Raw genomic sequence first — 18,690 nt, 5'->3', positions numbered from 1 at the left:
TCATTCGACTAATTTCTAATAACACTAATCCACTAAGAACATTTTGTTATATTTGTAAACTTCAACTGGGATTGTTTTTCAGTTTTATTTCCAATGGTTAAGAAATAACCCATCCATCTTATAATATTGGATTATTCGAGCTCTATACATATCGATAATTAAGAAACATTTACGTCTCCTTAAAGCATTTTGAATATAGTCCCAAGAGTGTTGAAGATTTAAAGTCACTCCATTGTCATACATTTTAAAATAATTATTTTTCATTTAATTGTTACCCTCGTGTTCTTGCATTGGATTGTTTCATGACTGACAGCAAAGTTGGACACTCCTTCAAAGTCATCAGTAAACTCACTTCTTGACCTTTCAGATTCCTCAGTTGCATTTATATTTCCTTGGCAATTTAAATATTTGCTCTATTTGACATTGCCATATAACACTGCGATGTATTACGTTCAATAATTCTAGGTAACGGCAAACTAAAAATCCATGGCATCTTTGAGTTCATTATTAATATATCTTCATTTTCTATCAAACAAATGTCTTCATTTCTCCACTGTCACTAACCCAGTGCAAGCAGTTCTATTCAGCACTGTTAACCAAAGTTCCTAACGGATAAATAAACTTTAATAACTTTTTAATTAATAATAATTTTTTAATCTTAATTGAGAAAACCAGCAAAGTTCATCATTACCATTTCCACATCATCGTTGTATATTGCTTTCCAGTCTCATGTGGTTAATTACTGAGGCATACTTCCACTAAAGATTAGCAATTCAATAATACTAAATGGGAGGTTACGGAATGCTAGTTAAATTTTATCGGGCAGCAGTTGGATTTGTTAACCTCCAGTCGACCATTACAAATCTCAAAAACACACCTATTTGCTGCTTCTCCTTATGCCCTTGTGCATAAACATTTTTGATTAAATCCTAACATCCCTGTCCATTTGAGGAAGTTTATAATTAAACCCACTTCATTTTATCCAAGCACACTTCCAAGTACTTGCACAAATACTTTTAAAACACATTTAACGCCATGATCTTACCGTTCTTGATGTTGTTGGAGCTGATGGACTTGTTAGTGACACCATCTCTTGTATGGCCAGTCGCAGCTTGAGACGATGAAGTGGATTGCTGATTCCGATCTCCCTCTGTATCTCTGTGTCGGACAAAGCCGACATGATAGCACCACTCTTCACATTGGCTCGGCAGGCTGCCACGTACCAGGCTGGCATTCCCACCCACAGCTGGGCAGCATTACAGCAAACACAGAAAATGAAAGTTACTTGTCGTTTATAAATGCGGCACACATTTCCTTCATCGCTACATCAATGAAAACCCTCTAGAACATCTACAGGTGTACAGTAGAGAGCACATCGACTAGTTGCATCGTGGCCTGATTTGATGACTTGAATGCTCAGGAACGAAGGAGATTACAAAAAGTGGTGAACACTGCCTGGTCCATCACGGGTACTGACCTCCCCACCATCGAAAGAATCTTTCAGAGGTGCTGCCTCTGATAAAGGCAACCCGCATGATCAAGGACCCACACCACCCTGGCCACACTCTCATTTCATTTCTGCCTTTGGGAAGAAGATATGAGAGCCTGAAACCTGTAACGTCCAGTTTCAGGAACCGCTTGTTTTCAACGATAATCCTGCTATAGATCATAAGGTCATAAGTGATAGAAACAGAATTAGGCCATTTAGCCCAACAATTCTACTCCGCCATTCAATCATGACTGATCTATCTCTCCCTCCTAACCCCATTCTCCTGCCTTCTGCCCATAACCCCAGACACCCGTACTAATCAATAGAACACTCCAAGCTCCAACTAAACCACGGACGGACTCGGGGTTTGGGCTTCTTCTTTTATTTTTCCAGTATGTTGGGGTCTTTTTTAATTTATTGAACTTTTCTTTCCTTTTTGTTTATTTTGTTATTTATTGAGTATTTCATTTACAACCTGTTGTGCTGTTGCTGCAAGGAAGAAATTAATTGTTCTATTTCGGGACGTATAACAATAAAACACCTTTGGTTCTTGGTTTCTTGGTCCTCCAAAATATTCCAAATGGAATTTAAACTGGAGGTGGTGAAGGGAGGGCTTAAGCCAGAAAGGGTTATTGGGAAGAAAGAGCTACTTTAAATGTAGTTGCATCTGGTTAGGTAACTATAGTTGGGTGGAGATTATTCCATGCTTTAATTGTGCGGGGGAAGAACAAATTGCTGTATACATCTGTCTTTGTAGCTGGGATCACAAATTGGATCGACTGCTTGACTTTCTTTAAACAACCCGTTCTATTCTATTGCAAACCGGCAATGAAAACTTAGTGAATGGCTTTGATGAAGATTATTTTCATGGTAAATGTGGGCGTAAAACCAAATAACATGAAGTCAGCTGTCAAGAACAGCACTCGCAACTAGGACTTTCTATACAATAATTCTGTTTACTTGAGTTTCTGGTGCAGTGCTAAGTTGCTCTTTTGTGAGCTGCAGTCCCACAGGGTTTAGTTAACCAACTGGAAATTGGGAAAACTTGTTGGACAAGAAACCTAACAATTCCAGCTGTGTTTTGAAAACTTTTCTTTATACATAACTTATGTCTGCAGAACATGGCTTTAATCGAGGCAAACAGTGGCATTTCCACTTTCAGTCTAATGTAAGTCATCAAGTACTTCTAAATGTATTGCTGGAGAGAGAACGTTTACAGCGTAAACTGAGACATTCAGAAGTGCCAAGTTATAAAATGGAATGACTGCTGCAGCCTTCACATTTGTGGTGAGCAACGCAAATCACAAAAATTGCAATTGTTTACTTTTGCAATGCAAAACATAAGCATGAAGGTGCAGAGAGGCTTATGGCAAATAAGGGATTAGATGCACAGAGTCTCTTGCTAGATGCACAGTCTCTTGCCCAGAGTAGGTGAATCGAGGACTAGAGGACATAGGTTTAAGGTGAAGTGGAAAAGATCTAATAGAAATCAGAGGAGTAAAGGGCCTATCCCAGTTGGACGACCTAATCCACAGACGACCCTAAACGAGATGAAAAAAATGTCAAGGTCGTGTTGACTCGCCGAAGTAAAAGACCTCCTACGACTATGTCTACAACCTCCTACGACCCCCCTCGACCTCAGTCTTCCACACCTAAGACCAACTATGACTAGCTACAAGTGGAAAATGATCACATGATAAAATGATGTCATGTTTGCATTTTTTTTCTCAGGCCAGTTACCGACCTACGACTAGCTACGACTACCATCACGACCTATCTACGACCTACCTACGAGTAAAAAGTATAATTTTTTTCCATGCCGACCTTTTTTTAAATTCATGGACATTTTTTTATCAGGCTGGAAAAAACGTTGCGACCTACTTGAGGCCACAAGTACGTGGAGACCATTCACGAGCATGAGGAAGAGTTACGAAAACCTCCTACGACCTTGTGGCGACCATGCTGCGAGTATGAGTCAAGGGTAAACTCGGCAGAGGTAACCAATTAGGTCGTGAAAGTGGGACAGGGGCTTGACTTTTTCACGCAAAGGCTGGTGGGTGTATGAAACAAGCTGCCAGCGGAGGTAGTTAAAGCAGGGACTATCCCAACATTTTAGAAACAGTTAGACAAGTACATGGATAGGATAGGTTTGGAGGGATATGGATCAAGTGGAACAAGTGTTGCTGGGACATATTGGTCGGTGTTGGCAAGTTGGGCTGAAGGGCCTGTTTCTACACTGTATAACTCTATGATTCTTTGATTAGAGGTGGGTTGACCAAAAATGTTGCCAATGAGTTGGTTTTAATGAATGTTTTCTAGAAAGATAAGGTGGAGATATGGAGGATAATTTAGGAGGGATTTCCAGCATGTGGGATCAATGGTCAATGCAGGGAGCTGGGGGATTATGCAAAAATTGTTAGAATCTTGCAATTGGAATCTAAGATTGTAAAGTTAGTAGTGAGAGCAGAATTTGTATTCGGCTGGGGAAGGAGATGGCTATAAGTGTGGAAGGTGCAGTCCTTTGAAGGACTTAAACAAGGATATCAATTATTAATCTCAGGTACGAAGGTACAGAGGGTAGAAAATAACAAGCATTCAAGGAAGTTTGTGGAGTATGGACGATAGTCGGCTAACAAGGAAAACATTTGAATAATTGAACATTATGTAAGGTGATTGATGGCATCAGTGGTGGTCGGCTTAATATGAAATGCAGATGAATAACAATGAATTGCACTTTGTAAATATATGGAGTCAGAAATAAACATTGGGGCTAATGGACATCGGATCATGGGATGACCAAAATGGAGTTGACGGCTGCAACAGGCCTTTGTGGCCATCTGCAGCTGGGACTGTACAATGGTGCCAAAATGGTGCCTCTTACATATGGACTTGGTGGGCTGTTCTGTACATGCTGTACTAACTGGGGTGATTCAGTTTATGCTCGTGGATAGTCTTGCTGAGCTGTATGCAAGAAATGCATCTCACTAGACCTGATACATATGCCAATAAAGAAACCATTGACCATTGACTGAGTAACTAAATAAGATCATAATGATAGGAGCAGAATTAGGTCATTCGGTCCATCAAGTCTACTCCACCAATCACTCATGGCTGATCTATATGTCCCTCCTAACACCATTCTCCTGTCTTCTCCCCATAACCTCTGACACCCGTATGATTCACTCTGAGAATATGGCTGGGATGAAGATGAGGGCTAATTGGGAGTGCGGAGAATCTACTGAGAATTGAAGCCTCTGGCTACAGTCTTTCCGATGTTTAGCTGAAGAAAATTATAGTAATACAAAACTCAATGTTTGAAAGACGAACTGAGATGGAAACAATAGGTGCAAAGAGAGATGAAAGATAAAATTGCACACATATCTTTAAGTCTTCATGTTTACAGATTATGACAACATGAAGCAATGTTTAAATGTGGAAGAGGAAATATCAAGGATAGATACTTAAAGCAAACAAAGGGATTGCTTGCAAGTGGGAGGAGTAGTTCTTGCTATTGATATTCCGGCCAAAAAATATTTCAGAAAATATCAAAATCTTCCAGTGGTTTCGAAAAAAAAGATGGATTTAACATGGACTTCCGAAAATCGAATATAGTTTTCAGGATGCTAGACAGTGCCACTTGTATCACATGCATAGTTAGAATTATTACTGGAAAACTGGAGGCTAAGTCAATGAAGATTGAGAGACACAAAACAAATATGAAGCAGCACACATTTGTCTGCTTAATTTTCACCATCAGATGATTTTGTGTGCACGGTTGACCAAAATCTATTGGCATTTACCTCAAGCCATGACACTACTGTTGCTCCATCCCACTGTGCAAATGGCATGCCTTTCCGCCGAGCGCTCTCCAGTAATTCATGCCTGGAAATAATTACAATTATGTTCAACGTTTGAGTTTCTTTGCTTCATGCCTCAGCAAATGTAAAGCGTCTCACCCCCGTCAGGCAGATGATACAGCAGCTTGAGAAAGCACACCACCAGACTCAGGAACAACTTCTTCAGCTCTGTTATCAGGCTTCTGAATGGTCCTTGTCACACTCATTTGCAACTTTTATCACATTGAACTTTGTCTCTGAAACTGTTGTGCTACAATGCTAAGAACTGTATTCTGCACTGTAGGTCTACCTATTGTAGTATAGTTTGGTGTGATTGTATCGATGTATAGTATCTGACTTGGTTGGAAAGCATGCAAAACATATTTTCACTGTGCCTCGGTGCACGTGACCTGTTGAATTTAATTCAGGCTGAAAATATCTGAACAGCATGAACAGAAGGCGCAGCAGCGCCTTTACTTTCTGAGGAGGCTTAAGAAAGTTCACCTGTCCCCCTAGATCCTGTCCAACTTTTACCGTTGTACCTTCGAAAGCATCCTGACCACCCGCTTCACGGTGTGGTACAGCAGCTGCACCACAGCTGACAGGAAGGCACCGCAACGGGTGGTGAAAACCACTCAGCACATCATCGGTGCCCCGCTCCCTGCCATGGATGCCCTCCACCGCAAACGGTGTCTGAGACGGGCCGGGAAAATCATCAAGGACCCCTCTCACCCTAACCATGGACTATTTGCCCTCCTCCCATCAGTGAGGCGGTACAGGAGCCTCAGGTCTCGCACAAGCAGGCTGAGGAACAGCTTTTTCAATAACACCATTACACTGCTGAACTCAGAGTCCCGTCGCTAGCTATCTTTAGACTCTCCCATGTGTATACATTTATTGCCTATGTACCAGTTGAATTCATCTACAGTTCACACATTGCTAACCATATTTTCATTTTTATTTGTATTTTTATTTTGTGTTTTTATTTTTATTTCTACTATCTTGCACTATGACCAGACGCTAAACTGCATTTCGTTGTACCTGTACTCGTATTTGTGCAATGACAATAAAGTTGAATTGAATTGAATTGAATTGAAAACGTGTTAATAATTTATTTCTAATGGGAAAGCTCGGTTTGGTTTTTGGATTATCCTTCCAGAAAAGGAGCTGGTAATGCCCAAGTGTATTAATTACCTGCTCCCACACCTCACACCAGCAGTAAAGTTTCGTGACTGCACCAACTCTCAACAAAGTCATTGAATTTATTTTAATTCACTAATGCATAGATATAAATCAAGAAAAATAAACAAAATAAATCTTTTTTGCAAACGTCAAAGGTTACAGGGAGAAGGCAGGAGAATAGGATTGAGAGGGAAAATAGTTCAGCCACAATCAAATCACTCTATGACTCTACTGGACCAAATGCGGGATTAGTGTAGATGGGACATATTGGCCGGTGTGTGGGCAAGTTGGGCCGAAGGGCCTGTTTCCATGCTGTATCACTCCATGACTCTAAATGGTGGAGCAGACTCGATGGGTCAAATGGTCTAATTATGTTATGATTAGAATGTTATGATTTATAATTTATGCCATGATTTATGTTATATGTTATGATTTATGATTATAAATAAATGTGATGGTGCTAGATATATGGCGATGTAAATTTGAAGAGGCCAGATGAGAAATGCATGCAGCTTCTCAGTTCAAAGTTACAGAACAGCTTTAGATTAAACGATTTTCTAGCATGGATGACCTAACAGATGCAAGTTCATTGAACCTCAAGGATGCTCTGTACTTTCACTCTGCAATGCATGGGCTTGGAGATCTATGGATTAGCTGCCGAAGTGATATGCATGCAGCTTCTTAGTACAAAGTGGACAGAGTCGAGGGAGGAGGTATTGGGACAGGCGTTGCATCTTCTGTGGTTGCTGGGGAAGGTACCTGGGAGGGGGTAGTTTGGGTGGGAAGGGATGAGTTAACTAAGTAGTAGATGAGGCCCTCACTCATGTCTCCTCAGTACCCCGCAGCTCCGCCCTTGCTCCCACTCCCCCTAGTCGGAACAGAGTCAGAGTCCTCCTAGTCCTTACCTTCTACCCCATCAGCCGTCGCATACACACATAATCCTCAGGAAATTTCCGCCAATTCCAACGGGATCCCACCACTAGCCACATTTCCCATCTCCACCCCATTCCGCTCTCCGCTGAGAGCGTTCCCTCCTTGGTTAACTCATTCCTTCCCACCCAAACAACCCCTTCCCCAGGTACCTTCCCCAGCAACCGCAGAAGGTGCAACACCTGTCCCCACACCTGTGCGGGGTGATCGCTGGTCGGCGCAGACTCCATGATGTTTCCACGCTGTACCTCTAAAGACTCAAATTTGTCAGCATAATCCATTCAACTGAGACTCAGTTAAAATTCACGTGTGCCTTGCAGCAATCGAGGTTATGTTTCCCACTCACATTATATTTTGTATGCAAATAATATTCAAATGACAAGGAGTCAGCCTCTGGCAGCCTGCTGCTTCCTGTCATCAACTGCTGAAGATGCAGAACTAAAAATATCATAATTTCCATTGCGTGATTCTTACACCTTATATAAATGGTACAATGACAATGCCCCTGTTCAATAGTTTGATGTTCTTTATAGAAGCACCACATTTACATACCTGAAAATCCAAGCGCAGCTCAGATTTAATTTTCAAATGAAATGTCAAACAACTATCGAGAGGCGATGTGTTTGCAAAAAGCAAAACCCTGGTGCTATTCAAAGATACAAAGAGATTTGAGGACAAGGTAGGGCTTGGTAAGTGAAGTAACTGCCTTTGATATAGGCTGGTATTATTGATGGAAAGAGAAGTTGTCATTCTAGTTACATTATCTTCCTAATACTGATTCATACTGGTATCATTGACCACTTTGTTTTCTCTTTGTATATGTTAATATGCGTTGTGTGCATATATTGGGTCTGAGTGCTGTTCAGTTTTACGAATATAGCACTGGACCAAAATACTCTATTATAAAGTAGATAGACACAAAATGTTGGAGCAACTCAGCAGGACAGACAGCATCTCTGTCCGGGTCGAGATCGGGTCAAAATCCCTCTTCAGATTGAGAGTCAAGGGTGTGTGAGACACAGAGATATGGAAGGGTAAGGTTTGAAAACAAGATATCAAAGGGAACAAAGCTCAAGAAAAATGTAGAATTCAGTCTGTAGAAGGGCCTTGACCCGAAACGTCAACCATTCCTTCTATGCAGAGATGTTGCCTGTCCCAATGAGTTACTCCAGCATTTTGTGTCCCTTCAGTATAAAACAGCATCTGCAGTTCCTTCCTACTCTGATAAATATTGGTATTCATATTCATAGGTCATTTAAAATAGGGAATGCAAGTCATACTGAGCACCTAATTCAATGAGGTTAAACATGCAGCATAGTTGATATGTGTGGGGCATTATATAAACTGAGAAATGTAATGAAGACATGAGTATAGAATCTTTGCAGTGTGGAGAAAATTAATCATACAGTGTCTCCAATCCGAATCACTCGCTGAGCAGAAATCATTCTATAGTTGTGCCTTGATTATATCTCAGTTTATATATATATATTAAATGAAAGAAAAACCACACTTCACCAACATAGAAATTTCACCATCATGAACTAAAAAAAAGTACCAATACAAATGTAATTGGTGAAGAGGATTTCCAGGAACTGGTCATCTGTGGAAAAGGAAGAATGAAGAGGGAATTATATAAAATAAATGTATTAATACCCGAGCTTGGACAACCAGCTCAAATGGTCAAAGCAAGAGCAGCTTTAAAATTATGAGAAAAAAATATTCTGACTGAAATCTGGATTAGAACATTTCAGCATCCATATTTCTCACTTTTTATTGATTAAGGTCCGCATCTTAAGTCTGCATCTCGGGTGCAGAGTAATGAAAAGCAGTCAGTAACCTGCATCAAACTGAATACCAGGCCAGAACTCAAAATTAAAGGCAAAATTGAAACCAAAATGTGGTGTTTGGAACTAACTTTGTATCAAATGATGAAAAAGAGTTGTTCAAAAGTCCCACTTAAATTTTAGTATTGATTAAGTTGAACTGCAACCTGACCTATTGTGGTCATGTTATCAATGCTTCATGTGGTCAGAAAGCAAAGTCGGATGGCTGTAGCATAGGACCCATGGGACTTCACTCCAGATGATTCCAGAGCATTGGCAGTGATTCTGCACCAGGCTGGGTGGAATGTTTCCATTGTAAGATTTACAATGTGTGTGGGGAATGTAGGAAGAATAAAAAAAGAACACCTACCAAAGTGAGAATCAAATAGTCTAGAATTTAAAGGCAGGCCTACAGAGGTAAAGTTAGGAAACAAAAGATTTAGTTTAGTTTAGGTTAGAGATACAGCACAAAAACAGGCCCTTCGGCCCACTGAGTCCGCACCGGCCAGCAATCCTCGCACATTAACACTATCTACACACACTAGGGACGATTTACATTTATACCAAGCCAATTAACCTACAAACCTGTATGCCTTTGGAATGTGGGAGGAAACCAAAGATCTCAGAGAAAACCAGTGCGGTCACAGGAGAAAGTATAAAGTCCGTTCCCACAGCACCCATTAGTCGGGATTGAACACAGGTCTCTGGCTCGGTAAGGCAGCAACTCTCCCGCTGCGCCACCGTGCCACCCGATGATATGCAAATCTGAAATTTATTTCATTTAATGGCAACTGGTTCTGGGTTAACTGACAATTTAAACTAATCTCTACACTGAATGAATTGTTCAATGGGCCCAGGGGGCTGAAAGACCCACCCCTGCCCCTGCATTCTTCAGTCATGATATGCTTGAGGTGCCAGCCAATGGGAAAATACTTTGAAGCAGCCATTTCACTGGCTACAAAGAGAAACAGACAGTACGTTGGTTCATAACTGTGTAAAAACAAAGCATTAGGGGTCCAAGCACTTGGATCAAAAGGGCATTGGTGGAAGACTATGAGATGGAGCATTAGCAAGGATGCTGAGAACTCTAGCATTTTGATAATAGGCATTAGCTCAGATGAAAGAGCTGGATATTTGATTACCCTGTTAGATGTGGAATTTAGTGAGGTGGATTTAGACAGGAACACCAATAACCAAGCAGGAACTGCTTTGCCTTAAGAAAATAAGTATCATACAATTTTTATTTTAAGCAATCTTAAGCAATATTTTTTCTCATAACTTACTTTTTCTTTAACCTTCGGTCTCGCTCTGCTTGTGTTCCAAGTTTTCCCAGAGTAAGGGAGTCCTGAATAGTCATTTCTGCATCCAACATGCCACCTGATAAACAATAAGTGAATATTGACAAAGATTTACTATCATTTTAATCCAAGTCCTTATTGTTGGATATAAATTGGAATTGGGACTCCTAAATCTACTAACGGCTTGAAGCAGGTTATCTCTGCAGCCAGTTATCAAAGCTCAAGGACTGTAGCAAGTCAAGTCAAGTCAAGTCAAGTTTATTTGTCACGTACACATACGAGATGTGCAGTGAAATGAAAGTGGCAATGCTCGCGGACTTTTGTGCAAAAGACAAACAACAAAACAACCAAACAAATTATAAACACAATCATAACACACATATTCTTTTACATAATAAATAATGGAAGAAAAAACGTTCTGTAGAGTTAGTCCCTGGTGAGATAGGCGTTTACAGTCCGAATTGCCTCTGGGAAGAAACTCCTTCTCAACCTCTCCGTTCTCACCGCATGGCAACGGAAACATTTGCCTGACCGTAGCTGGAACAGTCCGTTGCAGGGGTGGAAGGGGTCTGAGAAACTGATGCACCAATGGCTCTTTGACAAGATGGTGATGCACTCCCCCAACTTTCACTTGGCCCGTTCCCTTTCCTGCTCATGATGTGAGTGCAAGTGGCGAACTGTGGTCAGAACGCAAAATAAGATGCCGATGGCATGTGGCCCATTTCAACCACTTGCAAATGAGTCCAGAGCAACATTGGCAGCGATCCAGTACAGGGCTGGGTGGATTTTTCCACACTTTCATGTACAAAGTGAGGAGGAAGACAATAAGAAAAGTAAAACACCGGGGCAAAGAAAGAATGAATTTATGGCCCAAAACAAAGTTTGCAAAGTATGGATTAACTGGATGTGATATCACAGGGGCATTTTCCCCACTATAACTTACTTTTACAGGACCTTTTAAGTCCAGTAAAGTAATTATGCTATACCCCATTATAAATAGAATGCTTTTCATGAAGTTTTATGCAATCCCGCTTTATTTTTATCCATCTGTTCCAAAAGGGGAAACTCAATATAAAGTTCAATTAAAAACCTCCCTCTCTTCTCTATGGGATGTTTAGCATTTGAGTAATCAACATCCAGAAAACACTAGAAAAACTCGGGATGATTAAATTGCCACGACTTACCAAAATATCCGTATCCTGTGAGAAGTGAGAGAAATAAACAATATACGGGTTTATTTGTATGCAACATAAACAATTCATTTAAAAAATACTTTTGTAAATATTACCAGCAGTAGATTAGCAGCTAGATGGGCAAAAATGCATACCAGAACACCACTTTACAATTTCCCCAATAGTTTCCTTTTCTCTATCACTGAAATGTGCCTCTTGCCTACTGCACAATATATTGCACTGTTATTTACAAACTTTTAATGGCAATCTCAGAGGGGTTTGGACTTTGAGCCCTGCTGAGCCTTCTTCTTGCCTATGGCGTGCACAGCCTAAAGTTGTAGGATATTTGATCTTATTTGATTGTGCACGCCAGGTTGATTGCATCCGTTGAAACAGTGTGGACCACGTGAAGGTTGCAATCTCCCACCCCCATGCTGAGCCAATCCACTGTGAAAGGTATCAAACCCTAAACAAATCTTAAAGGATTGGACAGGCTAGATGCAGGAAAAATGTTCCCGATGTTGGGGAAGTCCAGAACCAGGAGTCACAGTTTAAGAATAAGGGGTAAGCCATTCAGGGCTGAGATGTGGAAAAACATCTTCACCCAAAGAGTTTTGATTCTGTTGAATTCTCTGCCACAGAAGGTAGTGGATGCCAATTCACTGGATGTTTTCAAAAGAGTTTTAGCTCTTAGGGCTAACAGAATCAAAGGATATGGGGGAAAAGCAGGAAAAGGGTACTGATTTTAGATAATCAGCCATGATCATATTGAATGGCGGTGCTGGCTTGAAGGGCCAAATGGCTTACTCCTGCACTATTTTTCTATGTTTCTATATTTCCAACATCTCCCATGTGCACAGGTTTTCCAAATAATCGCGATCAGTGCTGTGAAATGCATTGGGGATCAGAAATATTACTGTGAATTCAGAGCCCGACAGGCTAGAATCAGATCATTTACACAATGAGAACGAGCTGACAATTCTCACCCTGTAACATTAGAGTCACAGCAGACAAACATCAAAGACCATAATCCTTAGTCCAATAGTGAACTCAATGACACAATTCACTTATGCATGTATTTTGACAACTCAAAACTTCAACTCTGAATAGGATAAAAGGCAAGTTAATTTAAGTGTATTAACCCCCACCTCCACCCACATAAAAATCCTATCACGGTCTGTTTCCGTGGCGGCGCAGAACAGGTGCGGAAAAGCACAAGTGTCGTACATCCCACGAGGGGCAAAGATTTCAACTGAACAATTTAACATGAATGTGGTGAAAAGCCACCGTTGTTCCAATCTAAACAGTCCATCAGGCCCATGACCTCCACCTTCCACTACAACCCACATCTGCCACTTTAATGTTCAGTTAGATGGTTCAACATGGAAATATGTAAATATAGAGAGACAGGAATAAGAGAAGGCCATTTGGGCTTGAACTTGCTTCCCCACTCGATACATCACAGCTGCTCCTCTACCTCAATACCATATTCCCTCCTTTTCCCCTACCCTTGATGCTTTTTTGCATCCAGGTCCTTCTTAAATGTATTCAGCGACAAGCGTTACTTCTTTTGATGCACTACTGATCACAGTGGTGTAACAGTAGAGTTGTTGCCTTACAGTGCCCGAGACCCGGGTTTGATCCTGACTACGGGTGCTGTTTGTATGGAGTTTGTACATTCTCCTTGTTTTCCCTGGGTGCTCCGGTTTCCTCCCACACTCCAAAGACAACAAGGTTGTAGGTTAATAAGCGTCTGTAAATTGTCCCTAGTGCATAGGATGCAAAGCTGGAGTAACATAGAACCAGGGCATGGGTGATCATTGGTCGGCGCCAATTTGGTGGGCCGAAGGGCCTGTTTCTACGCTGTATCTCTAAACTAAACTAAAAATCAACACATTAGTGAATGTGGAATTCATTGCCACACAGGCTGTGAGGGCCAATGGATATTTTAAAGTTGGAGATTGACAGATTCATGATTATCCCGGGTATCAGAGGTTATGGGGAGAAGGCAGGAGACTGGGGTTGCGAGGGAAAGATAGATCAGCCATGATTGAATGGTGGACTAGACTTGAAAGGGTGAATAGCCTAATTCTGCTCGTATAACATAAAGCTCATCTTTGGGATTTCATCAAAGGCCTTGTGGAAACCCAGATATACCATATCCAATGGTTCTCCCTTATCAAATCTACTGGTTACATCCTAAAAAAACACCAGTCGTTTAAAAAAAAAACATTTTTCTGTTTCACATATCCATGTTTAATTTGACCAGTTAGGTGGGATCTCCATGTTCCCTGTTCCCCGTCATAGGTACCCAAAGCACTTTAAACCAGCTCCATTTTCAGATCGTAAGTCACCATAAGAAAACCTGAATCAGTGAATGACATAATCATTAAACTTATGGTCAGCATTTGTTATATTTCTGTGATTTTGTTACCAATGATCAAATGGAAAGACTAAAAATTGTTGAAGGATGTCAAACCCGAAAAGGTAGCTTATTATTGGTAGAGGATAAAATGCAAAGTTGAGATAGTTTGCGGTACAATTTGATCAATGATTTGGTTAGCTGCTAAAGTTCATTCATGACTCTGTGGGTAAAGTTCATCCATGCTGAGTTCTCAGGATTTCTATTTTCCCTCATTTTATTGGTGTTCATGGAATTTATCATTTAGGATTTCTAGCTAGCTTTTATTAATTAAATAGGAAACACGAGGAAATAATCAGTCATCCTTCACTTCTTTTCTTGTTGCACGCTGGCTTGACAAAGGTTATACATTGTGGTTTATATGTTAGTGGATTAACTGGAAGGATGAGAGTTCATTTAATTTACTTTAGTTTTCTAACGTTATTGCATCAGAGAGCACGGTGCAAACAAGCCCGTCTGCATAACCATTAAGATTATTAACAATGTGTAGGAAGAAACTACTGCAGATGCTGGTTCAAACCGAAGATTAACAATGCGTGTTTAGTTTAGAGATGCAGCACAGAAACAAGCCTTTTATGCCCACCAAATCTGTGCCGACCAGCGATCCCTATACACCAGCACTATCCTACACACTAGGGACAATTTATAATTATACCAAGACAATTAACCTACAAACCTGTATACCTTTGGAGTATGGGAGGAAACCGGAGCACCTGGAGAAAACCCGCGCAGGTCACGGGGAGAATGTACAAACTCCATACAGGCAGCACCCACAGTCAAGATCGAACCTGTGTCTCTAGTTCTGTAAGGCAGCATCTCTACCGGTGTGCCACTGGACATTTTTGACATACATGCTTGTGTATGTGTAAATTCTCCCTTCAAAAGCAGGGAGGTTTAAATTTCTGGCTACACCATTGCCCCATTCCCCAAATGGCCACATTTCACTTGTGAACCTTGAGTAGTGGCAGGCTTTGCCCTACTAACAAAACCTGACATCTTGTAAACATTTCCAACAGAAGCACAAAGCTTGGCTGCCTGACTTCCCCTTCCTTACTCTGAGCGACTAATCATAAAGTAATAAGGTCATATGGACATAGGGGTATAATAAGGCCATTTGGCCTATCAAGTCTACTCTGCCATTCAATCACGGCTGATCTATCTCTCTCTCCTAACCCAATTCTCCTGCCTTCTCTCCATATCCTCTGACACTTGACTCGGCCTCCACAGCCTTCTGTGGCAAAGAATTCTACAGATTCACCACACTCTGGATAAAAAAAATTCCCCTCCTTCCTAAAAGAACTTCTTTGATTTTTGAGGCTATGACCTGTAGTCCTAGACTCTACCACTATTGGAAACATCCTTTCCACATCCACTCTGTCCAAGCCTTTCACTATTCGGCACATTTCAATGAGTTCCCCCCTCACTCTTCTAAACTCCAGCGAGTACAGGCCCAGTGCCGACAAACGCTTATCACAGGTTAACCTACTCATTCCTGGACTTTGTGACACTAAACTGAATACACCTTGAGAGTTAATTTGATTTTTGGAAGCTAGCTGCACGTACCATGAACAGAAGCCATTTCCTTGCTCAGCTGGCCCAGGCGCGCCTTCTCTTTTTTGCCAAACAGACGGCCTATAGATGATTTGATGCCTTTCTTCTTTGAACCTTTGTGCAGCGAGTCCTGACTGCTGTTGTTGCTGCTGGGATTGCTCGCCAGCTCCTCGGCTGTCATTGTGCTGAAAGACAACCATTGCAATAGCAATCAAACAAAGCAAGTTAATCACAAGTGATCAGTCAATGCATCTAAAAGTCCCTGCAATCAATCATTAATAATCTGCTTCAATTTCAGTCAATTATGCACCCATCAGTTTACCATTAAGTAATATTAATTCTGTTATATTAATTCTAAACATGCAATATCATTATCAGAATCCGATGGATATAGAAGATGCTTTAAATCGTCCTTATTTTAAAGAGGCCAGTTGATACGTTAGGTGCCACAGCCAGTCATGGGGAATCAATATCACACTTTAAGAAAGATTGATTGGCTTTGAAGGCAAAGAGGAAAATCATTAGAAAGATGCTAAAATAATGAAATTCTGGGGGCAGATTGAATTGGGCAGTCACATAATGCATTGAATGGAGAAGCATAAGAAGTGAACTAACTTTTTAAGTTGAAAGTATAGGATTTGATGGTGCAGTTAGCAGAAGATTTGAACAAAGACGAGGCTAAGATGACCCCTATATCCCTGATCCAGTGCCACCACCTTTAAGGTCAAGATAAGACTCGATTTTTTTTAAGAACTTAATACTTGAAAGCTACAAGATGGCACCAGAAATGTAATAGCTCTTTGTGTACTGCCTCAGAAAACACTTGTTATTTATTTACACTACTATCAGTGCACTCTTTTACATGTATAATTATGCTCATCTATAATTTGATTTTCTTTACTAGATTGTATGCAAAACAAAGTATTTCACTGTATCCGGTTACATGAGAACAATGAAATAACCAATGAAGCATGAATGTTGAACTACTAAACATTAGAATCAGGGCTCGGCAGTTCCTTGGTGAATTGGGAATCATTTCTTCACACATGGGTATTGGAAAAATCCAAAGATTATTGAGATTGTGTCAATTAATAAATAAAAATCTGATAGTTGTCTGGCTAAATGGCCGAACTCCTGTGCTTCTGCTTTGCTGTAACAAATTGTGTTTCCTTCCAATGTCCATATCGTTCTCAGCCAGGCAACATTGAATTCAATTCCCTGCTATCTTCAAGGGAATGGCTGCTGGTGTTGTTGGGTTTTGGCAAAAAGAAACAAGGACTAAAAGATGGGGCAATTCTACACTGGGAATTAAACCAACACAAGAGGTCAGGGAGAGCAAGTTTCACATAATGGAGATGTCAATTCAAAATAACCGTTACATGATGTTTCATAGTGTTTCATACATAACACATGCAACATTAAATTCAATCAGTATTGTCCAAAGGTGGTATTTGTATTTAAATAGCTTGTTATACATGATTATTCTTCTGCAACTCAATTAAACCTCAGTGCTTAATGCAAAATCTAAAACTTCTCTCTTTAAGGCCCTATGATGTTTCTCTATGTTAAAGGTGCAAGTTGTTATGGTCACTTTATTTTTAAAATACCTATTAAAACTTAAAATACCTATCTTAAAACCTATCTGTGGTACAAGTTAGTCCAGATAACTCGCGATAAATTGTGAATAACACCACTTTAACATGCAGAAACAGTTCCTGATGCTAACTGAAGGGGAAAAAAATACCTGTTCTCACACCACGTAACACAGGTGAGTTATTTCTTCCAAGTCTTTTAAACATAGTTATTGCATCAGTCTACAGCTTCCCATGGCAACCACTTCCATATATCTACCATTTCCAGTGTAAATATATTCCACCCCACACTTCTTCAACTATTTCCTCGTACCCTAAATCAATGTCATCTACTTTAGAACCAGAAAAAGAATGTGAACATCCACCTAAAGCCCCTGTCCCACTTTCACAACCTAATTTGCGACCTCTGCAGAGTTTGCCCTTGACTCATACTCGCAGCATGGTCGCCACGAGGTCGTAGGAGATCTTCCTCATGCTCGTGAGTGGTCTCCACATACTCGTGGCATCAAATAGGTTGCGTCGTTTTTTCTGGCCTGATAAAAAATGTCCACGAGTAAAAAAAAGGTTGGCATGGAAAAAATCGATATTTTTTACTCGTAGGTAGGTCGTAGGCAGGTCGTAGGTAGGTCGTGATGCTAGTCGTAGGTGGCCGGAGGCAGTCGAAGGTAAAAGCTCCGGGGTGAAAAAAAGGTCAGGAGGGAAAAAAGGTTATTTAAACAGCAGAACGTCACCTCTGTCGCTCCAAGGCATGGTCATTCATAGCTGGAGAGTTTTTTGGAGAGGAGACGTGTTTTAGAGATGGCACCAAAAAGGCAGCAGCGCAGGGAGAGGGCACAACCGTAAAAAAAAGTCCATGCTGGTGTTGCCCACCCAGGAGAAGGAGTGGCAGGAGGTGATGCCACAGGAGGTGATAGTGCAGGAGGAGGTAGCCCTGCATGAGAGACCCCTGGAGGAGGAGACCAGGCTGGTAGTGTATGTCCCCACCACCACCCAATCCTTCACTGCCTCATTTGAAGGCAGCAAAGCAGCCCTTTCTCCTGTGTCTGACACAGCATCAGAGGCAGATGCCCCATTGGTGGTGAGGGAGGGCTGGAGGAAGGTTATGCCCCACACCTTCACCAGGCAGCAGGAGGGGGACCTTGAGGAATGGTTCCAGCAGAATGCCATCCTGTACAAAAAGGAAAATAAGGGGTAACATGGACAGGGACAAGAATGGCATGCTTGCCATCCACTGCCCCACATGTGTGCTTAAAGTTCCATCTATTGTCAAAGCCCAGCGCCACTCTCTTCCAGTCATCTGGTGTACTGGGACAGTCCACCACATCATCTCCATTCACCCATTGAGAACTCTTCTTGTGCTTCCTCGTCACCCTTGCTCTTCCCCTTCTGCCGTTC

General features: G+C 41.2%; 1 protein-coding gene across 6 annotated transcripts in view; it reads right to left on the bottom strand.

Annotated features, from left to right (window-relative positions):
• The window catches only part of LOC129708639 (liprin-alpha-2-like), a 76,831-nt gene that overhangs the window by 25,235 nt on the left and 32,906 nt on the right, over positions 1-18,690 (bottom strand). For all 6 annotated transcript variants that reach the window (XM_055654524.1, XM_055654521.1, XM_055654522.1 and 3 more), the window contains exons 10-14: positions 15,716-15,888; positions 11,743-11,757; positions 10,544-10,637; positions 5,290-5,371; positions 1,046-1,246 (exon numbers count right to left, since the gene is read on the bottom strand). In XM_055654524.1, coding sequence (XP_055510499.1) covers positions 1,046-1,246; positions 5,290-5,371; positions 10,544-10,637; positions 11,743-11,757; positions 15,716-15,888 — 565 coding nt within the window. The remainder of the gene's footprint in view (positions 1-1,045; positions 1,247-5,289; positions 5,372-10,543; positions 10,638-11,742; positions 11,758-15,715; positions 15,889-18,690) is intronic.

Source organism: Leucoraja erinacea, chromosome 24, assembly GCF_028641065.1.
Source record: "Leucoraja erinacea ecotype New England chromosome 24, Leri_hhj_1, whole genome shotgun sequence".
In the NCBI taxonomy this organism is placed as follows: Eukaryota; Metazoa; Chordata; class Chondrichthyes; order Rajiformes; family Rajidae; genus Leucoraja; species Leucoraja erinaceus.
This window is presented reverse-complemented; position numbering and strand designations above follow the sequence as displayed.